This window comes from Homarus americanus, unplaced genomic scaffold (assembly GCF_018991925.1).
Source record: "Homarus americanus isolate GMGI-L3 unplaced genomic scaffold, GMGI_Hamer_2.0 scaffold53153, whole genome shotgun sequence".
Taxonomy (NCBI): Eukaryota; Metazoa; Arthropoda; class Malacostraca; order Decapoda; family Nephropidae; genus Homarus; species Homarus americanus.
Window position 1 is genome coordinate 64,820 of NW_024722569.1, and position 11,458 is coordinate 76,277.

At 46.8% G+C, this 11,458-nt stretch overlaps 1 protein-coding gene across 1 annotated transcript; it reads right to left on the minus strand.

Moving 5' to 3' along the window:
- Nucleotides 1-293: 293 nt before the first annotated feature.
- Nucleotides 294-10,168, minus strand: LOC121862791 (proline-rich protein HaeIII subfamily 1-like). The gene is made up of 2 exons (XM_042361103.1): nucleotides 10,095-10,168; nucleotides 294-738 (listed from the first exon to the last, which is right to left on the minus strand). The coding sequence occupies exons 1-2, from the start codon at nucleotides 10,166-10,168 to the stop codon at nucleotides 294-296; spliced, it is 519 nt and encodes a 172-aa protein (XP_042217037.1).
- Between the last annotated feature and the right edge of the window lie 1,290 nt (nucleotides 10,169-11,458).

Below are 11,458 nucleotides of genomic sequence, written 5' to 3' on the forward strand. Positions count from 1 at the left end.
AGAAGACGTCCCTCATTCTCATACGACCATTGGAAGACGTCCTTCATTTCCTACGACCAATAGATGACGTTCCATAATTTCCACGACCAATAGAGGGCGTTAATAGCCCCTTTGGTACTGGTTAATAGCACCTCCCCCACACCTTCGTCAGTAGTGCCCCAGATAGCTCCAAGAATACCACCTTCAACACGCCTTCATTGTGGTGGCCCCTCGGTAGCTCCTCCTTCAAGTGGGCTAACATTTCCGACAGACGTCTCCTCCAGCCCCAATAGCTCAGTCTGCCTGCCTGCCACTCACGACTGTCGATAAGAACCCCGGGTCTGGGGAACTCGGGGTCTTGGGGGTGGTCGGGGTCTTGGGGAGGTCGGGGGTCTAGGGGAACTCGAGGGTCTGGGAGGGAACTGAGGGTCTGGGGGAACTTGGGGTCCGGGGGAACTCGGGTCTGGGGGAAACTCGAGGGTCTGGGGGAGGTCGGGATCTAGGGGAACCGGGGTCTTCTGGGGAACTCGAGGTCTGGGGAACCCGAGGGTCTGGGGCAACTCGGGAGTCCGGGGAACTCGGGGGCTTGGGAGGGGAACCTGGGGGTCTTGGGGGAACTCGGGGTCTAGGGGAACCCCGTCTTGGGGAACTCGGGGGTCTTGGGGAAACTCGGGGTCTAGGGAGAAATCGGGGTCTGGGAGGAACTCGGGGTCTGGGAGGAACCGAGGTCTGGGGAACTTGGTCCGGGGGAACCCAGGTCTGAGGGGAACCGGGGTCTGGGGAAAACAGTTCGTTTGGGTAATTTCCTCCTTCACCGCCCTAGTAGGAAGCGAGCCTCAGGCTCCCTCTCTAATGGCCTCTCCCCTTAGTGGCTCTCTCCCTTAGTGGCTCCCCCTCTCGTAATGGCTATCTCCTTAGTGGCTCTCCTTAGTGGCTCCCTCTCTCTAATGGCTATCTCCTTAGTGGCTCTCTCTCCCTTAGTGGCTCCCTCTTAATGGCTATCTCCCCTTAGTGGCTCTCTCCCTTAGTGGCTCCCCAATGGCTATCTCCTTAGTGGCTCTCTCCCCAAGTGGCTCCCCTAATGGCTATCCCCTTAGTGGCTCTCTCCCCCAGTGGCTTCCCCATGGCTATCTCCCTAGTGGCCCTCCTTAATGGCTATCTCCTTAGTGGCTCCCTCCCCAGTGGCTATCTCCTTAGTGGCCTCTCTCCTTAGTGGCTATCTCCCTAGTGGCTCTCCCTAATGACTATCTCCTTAGTGGCTTCCCTAATGGCTCTCTCCCTTAGTGGCCTCTCTCTCCCTTAATGGCTATCTCCCTTAGTGGCTCCCTCCCCTTAGTGGCTCTCTCCCTAGTGGCTATCTCCTTAGTGGCTCCCTCCCAATGACTATCTCCTTAGTGGCTTCCCCCACGGCTCTCTCCTAGTGGCTCTCTCCCCTAGTGGCTATCTCCCTTAGTGGCTCCCTCCCTTAATGACTATCCCCCTTAGTGGCTTCCCCAATGGCTCTCTCCCTAGTGGCTCTCTCCCTAATGGCCATCTCCCCTAGTGGCTCCCCTCCCTAGTGGCTCTCTCCCTTAGTGGCTATCTCCCTTAGTGGCCCCTCCCTTAATGACTATCTCCCTTAGTGGCTTCCCCCAATGGCTCTCTCCCTTAGTGGCTCTCTCCCTTAATGGCTATCTCCTTAGTGGCTCCTCCCTAGTGGCTATCTCCTTAGTGGCTCCTCCCCTTAGTGGCTATCTCCTTAGTGGCTCCCCTCCCTTAATGACTATCTCCCTTAGTGGCTTCCCAATGGCTCTCTCCCAATGGCTATCTCCCTTAGTGGCTCCCTCCCTAGTGGCCTCCCTAGTGGCTATCTCCTTAGTGGCTCTCTCCCTAGTGGCCATCTCCTTAGTGGCCTCCCTAATGACTATCTCCCTTAGTGGCTTCCCCATGGCCTCTCCCTAGTGGCTCTCTCCCAATGACTATCTCCCCTTAGTGGCTCCCTCCCTAATGACTATCTCCTTAGTGGCTCCCTCCTTAATGACTATCTCCTTAGTGGCTCCCCAATGGCTATCTCCTTAGTGGCCCTCTCCTAATGACTATCTCCCTTAGTGGCTTCCCCTTAATGGCTCCTCCCCTAGTGGCTCCCCTCCTTAATGACTATCTCCTTAGTGGCTCCCTCCCTTAGTGGCTCTCCCCTTAGTGGCCCTCTCCCTAATGGCTATCTCCCCTAGTGGCTCCCTCCCCAATGGCTCTCCCCCCAGTGCTCCCTCCCCACGACTATCTCCTTAGTGGCTTCCTAACGGCTCTCTCCTTAATGGCTATCTCCTTAGTGGCTCTCTCTCCCCAATGGCTATCTCCCCTAATGGCTATTCTTAGTGGCCTCCCTAAGTGGCTCTCTTAATGGCTATCTCCTTAGTGGCTCTCTCCCTTAGTGGCTCCTCCCTAATGACTATCTCCCTTAGTGGCTCTCTCCCTTAATGGCTATCTCCCAATGGCTATCTCTCTTAATGGCTATCTCCTTAGTGGCTCTCCCCCTTAGTGGCCTCTCAATGACTATCTCCCTAGTGGCTCCCTCTCCTTAATGGCTATCTCCTTAATGGCTATCTCCTTAGTGGCTCTCTCCCCTAAGTGGCCCCTCTCTAATGGCTATCTCCCTTAGTGGCTCTCTCCCAAGTGGCTCCCCTCTCAATGGCTATCTCCCTTAGTGGCCTCCTTAGTGGGCCTCTCTCCCCAAGTGGCTCCCTCTCTAATGGCTATCTCCTTAGTGGCTCTCCCAAGTGGCTCCCTGTAAGTGGCTCCCTCTCTTAATGGCTATCTCCCTAGTGGCTCTCTCCTAAGTGCGGTTCTCTGTAAGGAGATGATTTAAATATTCAGGAGGAGTACAGGGAGAGTGTTTTCATTGAATTACGTAATGACACGAAATATCCTAGTAGGAGTACCTAAGGTGAAGACCCTACACTAATGTAAGGGGAATTTTCTTGATAAATTTTTCGGAGCTTATCACTATAATAAGTTCAGAGAGGAAACATTGCTACATTACAGGAGATTTCATAACCTTGATCTATTAAAATCAGAAACCGACACCTCAATATTAGACCTTCTTATACCTGTCATTCTAAGCTCTTCAACACTATAACCAAACCCACTAGGAGTAATTGCTCACCTCTGCCACTGTGATAGATCATATCTGGACTAACAACACTCTTAACAAACTCTAGTAAGTGGAATTATTTATAACAATATCTCAGATCACTTCCCAGTTTTGCCATGTATAAACAGCCACGAGACCTGGAAAGGCCCAGGTAGAGTCTCAATCCAATACAGAGACTACTGCACCGACAACATGCTCCTTTTAAAAACAACTAATGGATGCTAACTGGGATCTTGCCCATGCCCGACAATCCTAACGTGAACAGCTGCAACATCTCTGCATCTTCACGTTTGCTGGATAAATGCTTCCAAGCTCAAGACTACTAAGGAAAACTGTATCCATTTCCAAACCCTAAATCACAAGCGAAATTAAGATAATGATAAAAAGAAAAAACAAAACCAAAGGAAATTTGCAAAGACCCATAACTTTCGGTGATAAGCTTACTGAAATATCAGAAATATGTGCCCTGCCAGTTAGAAATGCCAGACGTAACTATTATACAAATAAGCTCCAGTCAGCATCAGGCGACAGTAAGAAACCTGAATGTCATAAATTCTATTCCAGAACAGGGAACACTAGCCTTGGCCCCACTAGCTTTTTATGATAAATGATCTAGAAGAAGATAACGAACCCTCCCTCATTGCCAACCACTTCAATGAATATTTTATTAATGTTAGCAAAAATCTGCAGAGAGCATCCCAGATCACTATGAGGAATTTAGAGCCTACCTGCAAAACAGACAGCAAAATGAACTATTCTTATCCCCTCTGTCACAGCAGATGAATTACTGGCCATCATAAAATTTCCAAAGATGCAGCAGAAGTACATTAACATACCAATGAGCATCATTAAGAAAGTGGCCCACTTATTACTACCTGTTCTCCTCCACATTTGTAACTCCTCCTTCACTAGTGGTGTCTTTCCTGATAAACTGAAAATTGCTAAAGTCCACCCGGCATATAAAAAAATCTGGGGACAAAGGTCTCTTCAAGAACCACCGCCCCATATCAGTCCCTCCCAGCCTTGAGTAAGATACTGGAAAAAGCTAGCATGTAGACCAAATTCTGCAATGCCAATAACATCTTTACAGACTCCCAGTTTGATTAGATTAGAAGGTCGACTGAGAGGCCTCTACATTCCTTACTAATGACACATCTTAAATTCCTTTGATAACAGTCAGTCTGTCAGTCGCCTGGGTATATTCTTGGACCTCTCTAAAGCCTTCGATACTGTCGACCATACCCATCCCCTCCTTCAAAGCTTCTGGAACATTACGGCGTTAGGGCCTGTCCCACAATTGGCTTCTACCTCATATCTGTCCAACAGGAAGCAGTATGTCTAAGCAGTAATAACCACTAATCTAACTCTCGCCACAATCTTGTAGGAGTCCCCAAGGTTCAATTTTGGTTCAGAACTGTTTTTGTTGTACATAAACGACATAGTCCACGCCAGCACACTCCATAAAATACAACTTATTTGGTGACGATAGTAATTTATGCCAGCAACTTGACCTCCATTCCTTGATGAGAACTATGAACACTGAATTAACTCCAAGTCGGGGACCTGCAATACGTAATAAACTGACCTAAACCTGAGAAAACCCACTAATTATCTTTCACAGTATGAAAATTTACCCAGACTTAAACCCCTGTACCTTTTGGTAATATAGTCCCTAAAACGCGAACAAAATACTAAATTCCTTGAGTTATTAAGGATGAGAAACTTAACTGGAGAAACCATGCCGCTTCATCTTACAGAAAACCAATAAACAGTGTATCACGTACCACCCGACAGTCACCACTCACAGCAATGAAAGAAATCTATCATGATCTTATTTACCAACACCTGATACTGTCACATCTATGGGGGCCACTGCCTTCAAAAACACACCTCTGGTTACTGCACAAAAGAGAGTTGTATTGGACAATGACTTACTTGAAAAAACAGATCACACAAACGAAAATTTGCTATATTGAAAATTCTTAAAATTGAAGATATTAACACCTACTGCTGTGCCCTCTTTGTTTTTCATAAATCATCAATCACTTGCTTGACACTAATTAATATTTCCAGTTCCGAACAATCAGAGATACGACTTTTAAGGCACCCAGAGTCATTTCAAGACCACCCCCATGCGCCCTCTCAGTCCCAGACCGCCATAAAACATCATGGTGAAGGTGTGTTCAAACTTATTCTTCATTAATATCCTAAAGCAAAGACTAGGCTCCCTCCCTTTAAATCATCATCTCTAAAAATATCTATTGGTCGAAGTATTAATACTTCTTGTAACACTTAATATATTTACAGTACCTGCTTTATTGTGCCATCAAATCCGTTCACGGAAATTATCAGTAAATAAATAAGTACTCACTACTGCAACAAGCATAATTGCTAACCAGATAATACTGAAAGCTCTATCCTTGTTCAACCTATTACTGTACAACCCAGGCTGTACTGCTCCCCCATTATACTTATAATAAATTCCACTGTACTCTATATATATATATATATATATATATATATATATATATATATATATATATATATATATATATATATATATATATATATATATATATATATATATATACTGTACATATATATATATTACTGTATACAGTATATGTATATATATACCCTGTATATGTGTATATGTATATATGTATGTATATATGCATTATATAAATAAATAAATAAAAAATAAAATAAATATTGAAGTGATAACCGTGGTAACATGTTCTTATTACTACTATGCTATTGTACTGTTCCAGATGATACTAAATGTTACATAACACTTCCTTGAGATAAATGTATAGTATACAGTATACTAGGTGCCCCAAAGAGACCTCTGTGGTCTTCAACTGGCTCTGTACCATACACAATGTTATTATTACCCACTGTGTATCTGTGGCTTTCTGGCTAAACAAAATTGCCTAACCAAAATCATTCAATCAATCCCTTAGTGGCTTCCTCTCCTTAGTGTATCCCTCCCTTAATGGTTGTCGCTAGCAAACACTTACACCGTCACCTCCTGCAGAATTAATTACACCAAGTACTTATTACCTGTACCTCTACCTGTCAACACCTGTACCTCTACCTGTCAACACCTGTACCTCTACCTATCAACACCTGTACATCTACCTGTCAACACCTGTACATCTACCTGTCAACAACTGAACCTCTACCTGTCAACACCTGAAGCTACCTGTCAACACCTGTACCCTACCAGTCAACACCTGAACCTCTACCTGTCAACACCTGTACATCTACCTATCAACACCTGAACCCTACCTATCAACACCTATATCTACCTGTCAACACCTGTATATTGTCACGCCCTCACCTCACACCCCAGCGTGTGTACCTGAGAGCCAAGATAGCCACAGTCAGCTTGGTCAGGTGTGTCTCAGGGCAGGGACACCTAGTTGTTATTTCTGAGGATCGCTACTTTTAGTCCTCGCCTCCTACCATCTACCCATGGTTCCTGTGCTGTCAGTACTAGGAGGAGTGAGTGGAGTGAGTTTCTTTCTCTTTGCTTCGCACTCTCTCTTCTTTCATTCTCTTTAATCTCTCGCTGTCTTCCTTTCTATGCCTTCCCTCTCCATCACACACACCCACGAGAGAGAGAGAGAGAGAGAGAGAGAGAGAGAGAGAGTGACTCACTTTCCTGGCGGTATTCCTGATCCCCAGGCGATGTTTCAGCTGCCGAGTCATATTATATATTTCCTCCTCATTTACCCCACCTACCCCACACACACAAACACCTACGTAATAATCACATATACTATATCATACCTTCATTAGGCTTGTGTAATTACGTCACTTCTTAAATGGGGTAATTAGAGGTGACTAATTGGGGAAGGTGTAATATGTACGTACCAAGCTTCCACCTTGAGGCTCTCATTGGTTAACGCCGTAGTTCTGAAGGTTTGAAAAAGAGAGAGAGAGAGAGAGAGAGAGAGAGAGAGAGAGAGAGAGAGAGAGAGCCTTGTGTGAGTATACTGTAAATGTGTATGTTTGTATGTACAAGGGGGTGTTTGTATGGGTCGTGGTGGGCGGAAAGGAAGTGAGGTGGGGAGGGAGGAGGAGGGAGGGGAGGAGGAGGAGGAGGGGAGGAGGAGGAGGAGAGGGGGGAGGAGGAATTAAACAGAGGAGAGGAAATGGGGTAGGAAATGGATGTTTAAATAGGAGAATCTTAACGAGAAGGAGGAGGAGGAGAAGTAAGGAAGGAGGAGGGAAGAAGAGGAGGATAAGGAGGAGGAGGAGGGAAGGAGGAGGAGGAGGGAAGGAGGAGGAGGAGGAGAAGGGGTTACAAAGGACTAATGGACCGGGAAAAGGGAGGAGGTTACACTGGACCATGTAGCGTGAGATAAGGAAGGAGGGGGGGGCGTACATTGACCAAGGGGAAAAGTGGGATGGTTAGGAGAAGAGGAGGGAGGGAGGGAGGGAGGAGGGAGACAATGGAACAGGGGGTGGGAGAGGTATAGGTATAATAGGTATTCTGAGGGAAGGAGGGGGAAGGAGGGGAGGAGGTAACACCAGACAGGAAATGCCCCAACCTGACATGCTTCACTAGGATTGTCCCACGAACCTCCCTCCCCACCTCCTATTACTCATTCCTCCTCCTCCCCACCTCCTATTCCTCATTCTTCCTCCTCCCCCACCTCCTATTCTCATTCTCCTCCTCCTCACCTCCTAATTCCTCATCCTTCCTCCTCCTCCTTCTCGCCTCCTATTCCTCCTCCCTCCTCACCTCCTATTCCTCCTCTCCTCCACCCCACCTCCAACCCCTCATCCTTCCTCCTCCTCCCCCTCACCTATTCCTCCTCCTCCCCACCTCCTATTCCTCATCCTTCCTCCTCCTCCTTCTCACCTCCTATTCCTCCTCCTCCTCACCTCCTCCCATTCCTCCTCCTCCTCACCTCCTATTCCTCCTTCTCTCTCTCCACCCCACCTCCTATTCCTCATCCTTCCTCCTCACCTATTCCTCCTCCTACCCACCTCCTATTCCTCATTCTTCCTCCTCCTCCTTCTCACCTCCTATTCCTCCTTCCTCCCTCACCTCCTATCTCCTCCTCTCTCCTCTTCTGTGATCACTGAACACTAATGCTCCGCCAGACATCTGAATGAGACATTACACGCAGTCTTAACCCCAGCCTAACCTGTCTGGACACCTCACTCTCTCAGTACGATCATAAAAACATAGATTCAGTTTCTCGAAGTCAATGAAAAATCTAATATCTATCTATCTATCTATCTATATCCATCTATCTATCCATCCATTCATCCATCTATCTATCCATCCATTCATCCATGTGTGTAGTGGACAAGTGTTACCCCCCCCTTCCACTCGCCTCTACCTGTATTGGGTCAATACTTCACGTGTTTGTGATAATGATGATGATAATTATGATAGTTATGATAATAATAATAATAATAATAATAATAATAATAATAATAATAATAATAATAGTAACAATAATAATAATAATAAATAAATAAATAACAAAGAAGAAGAATTTTTATCGTTCAGAAAGTCGTTAATATTTAGTTTCTCCTTAAAACGTAATAAAAAATATAACAGGTGAAACAAGAATCAATATCCAGTAAATCGTAAAATAAATAAAACCAAACATATGGTAGTGAGTATCATCATACAACTAATCGATGACGAAAGGACGAAATATGACGTAAGCAGATGATGACGTGGGTATTGTACAGGTAAAGGATAATATCGTAAAAGGTTATGACGTCTGAAACAAATAAAAGTAATGACGTACAATTGATGACGTAACTAGGTTATTGGTGGAGAAAATCTTACCTCCAGGGGCCACTTGGTGATGGTGGTGGTGGTGCTTGCTGGGGAGTCGTAACCTTGTCCTTTTGTGCTGGTGTTTCCGGGGACACGACTCAACCTTCTCCCTCCTCATCCATCCCTCTCCCACTCTTCCTCCCTCACCCCCCTGCTCCTCTTCTTCATTTCCTTTGTTCTTCTCTGTTTTTCCTTTCATTCCAAACTTTTAGGGACATGAACACCACTTCGTCTTCCTCGATCTTTCAGGAGGTGTCGAGGCGTCGAATTTCCTTCTCCATTTGTCTCCCAGATCGACAGTTTGAGGTTTTCACCGCCACGCCGTTCATCTCTCTATATTATCCTTCTCTGTGTGTGACGAGGGATCTATCTTCACCGTTCCCACTGTTTTCGTTTCCCCAACTTGGCCGTCGACTTGTACCTGTGTACTTGGGTCCCTCCGTCAGGCTCTTGTGTCGTCCTCATCACAATGATCCCTTCCTGCTGAGCCTCGACCGTCCAGGGTGGTTGACCTGTTGCCCTCAGCGCCACACCCTCATTGGTCGCCCTGGTCCCCTCATCTCAACACACTCACTAGTCGACCTACTTCCTCAGCTCCACCTCTTGACCTACCACCTCGCTGGTGGCTGACCCTCTGGTCTCTGAACCCTCGTCCTCGACCGTCAAGAGTCATGGACTTGCGTTTTTGTCTCTGCACGCGCGGGGAGAAGTTCTTACTGGCCTTCTTGTTGTCCTCGTTGTCTGCGACCCTACTGAAGAGGAAGATTTGGTCGAGGAGCGTTTGTCTCCTCCTCGACTACTAGGAGGTCGAGGACGCCGTGGAGGCGTTACGTTTGAAGTGCTTGAAGATCTTCTTTACAGAGGAGCGGGTCTTGTCTCTTGGTACCTTCCGTGTCATTCACGGACTCGCGACATACTGAAGGACTCCTTGCTGACCTCCCCAACTCTTTGCCATGTTTGCTCTTGACCGAGGTCTACTTCACCATCAGCGGTTGAGGACTTACTTGATTGATTTCTTGCTCCTGACAGAACCTTGCTACGCACAGAATCTTTACTCAATATGGAGTCGGTGTCAAAGTCTCTGGGTCGTTGATTTCTTCATCGATGACATCGAGTTCCGCTGCCGTCCTGGCTGAGGACATCCCCGCTCTCATTCCCCTGTGGGACCCTCACAGTAGACTCCACGACCCCGACACTCCACTACTGCCCCCACTCTCCACGCTGCCTTCCGCTGCTCCTGGGTTCATCTTCACTGTCCGGGTCTGAGTCGGGACTTCGAGGTCTGGTGATGCGGATGACAGGGACGCTGCTGGACTTACGAGAGCGTGAGCGAGGTTTCTCCAGGCAGAATGGGCAGCACCACTGAGGAAGCTCCAGCGATCTGCCAGGCTCTTGAGTGGACCAACCTTCTGCGGAACGTCCTGATACGTCTTATGAGACGAGTCGAAATCGTACCGAAGCCTGGCGGCGGTGTTGTTGGCTTCACCACCGTAATGTATTGGTAGCCCCGGCTGGCTTCACAACTTACGGTGGCCCCATTGGCAATTTCGAAGTAGCAGTAAAGCTTGGTGACACTGGAGCCACCACGAGCTGTTCCAGGAGCTCATTCACAGAGACACAAGTTCCAGAATCCAGCACACAGCGAGAGTCAAACCCTGCAACACTTTGAGATTTACGTGTCTAGAAGCAGGAGCACCACCACCTCACCTCACCTCACCTCACCTCACCTCTCCGTCACATACTGATGGTCACGACAAGTTAGAGTGACGCAACAACCTCTACGAGTGGCTGCTACAACACTATTTTAATCAACATACCAGAGTGTCTCCAGCCCCCCTCACACACCACAATATAACTCGACTAACTTCCACAAGCAAGAGAGTCATACACTAAAGATGATAAGAGCGACGACACCACCACCAACACCTGGGAAATCGACCATACAGGTGAGGAGGTAGACAAGTGGGTAGATAAGTTATGAGGTAGACAAGTGGGTAGATAAGTTATGAGGTAGACAAGTGGGTAGATAAGTTATGAGGTAGACAAGTGGGTAGATAAGTTATGAGGTAGACAAGTGGGTAGATAAGTTATGAGGTAGACAAGTGGGTAGATAAGTTATGAGGTAGACAAGTGGGTAGATAAGTTATGAGGTAGACAAGTGGGTAGACACATTATGAGGTAGACAATGACGAATACAAGTTACGAATGTTGATGTTTTCTTTTCCATATTTAACCAGTCGCTCCATATTATATCTCACCGTCGAGTCTCGGTGTAATTTTTGCCGCCATATTGGTATTGGAGGTTTAGCCGCCCACTTTATATCAAGTACAGATTAATCACCCTAACTTAACCTAACCTACCCTTGACCAAAACTAACTTAACTAACCTAACCTAACCTTAACCAAAACTAACTTAACTAACGGGGAAAACAGAATCAGCTGATGTATTTGGCGGGAAACGTCGACCACTATAGAAACACCTGTCTTATGTAAACAATGCCGAGCCATTTAACTTTTACTAACACATTCCCTCCCTA

Bases quoted from the DNA above. Each gene is read 5' to 3' on its own strand.
- LOC121862791 (XM_042361103.1), bottom strand. From the start codon at position 10,168: ATGAACCCAGGAGCAGCGGAAGGCAGCGTGGAGAGTGGGGGCAGTAGT. The intron at 739-10,094 runs GTGAGGGTCCCA...GGTTCCCCTCAG, and splicing joins TCGGGGTCGTGGAGTCTACT to ACCTGGGTTCCCCCGGACCA.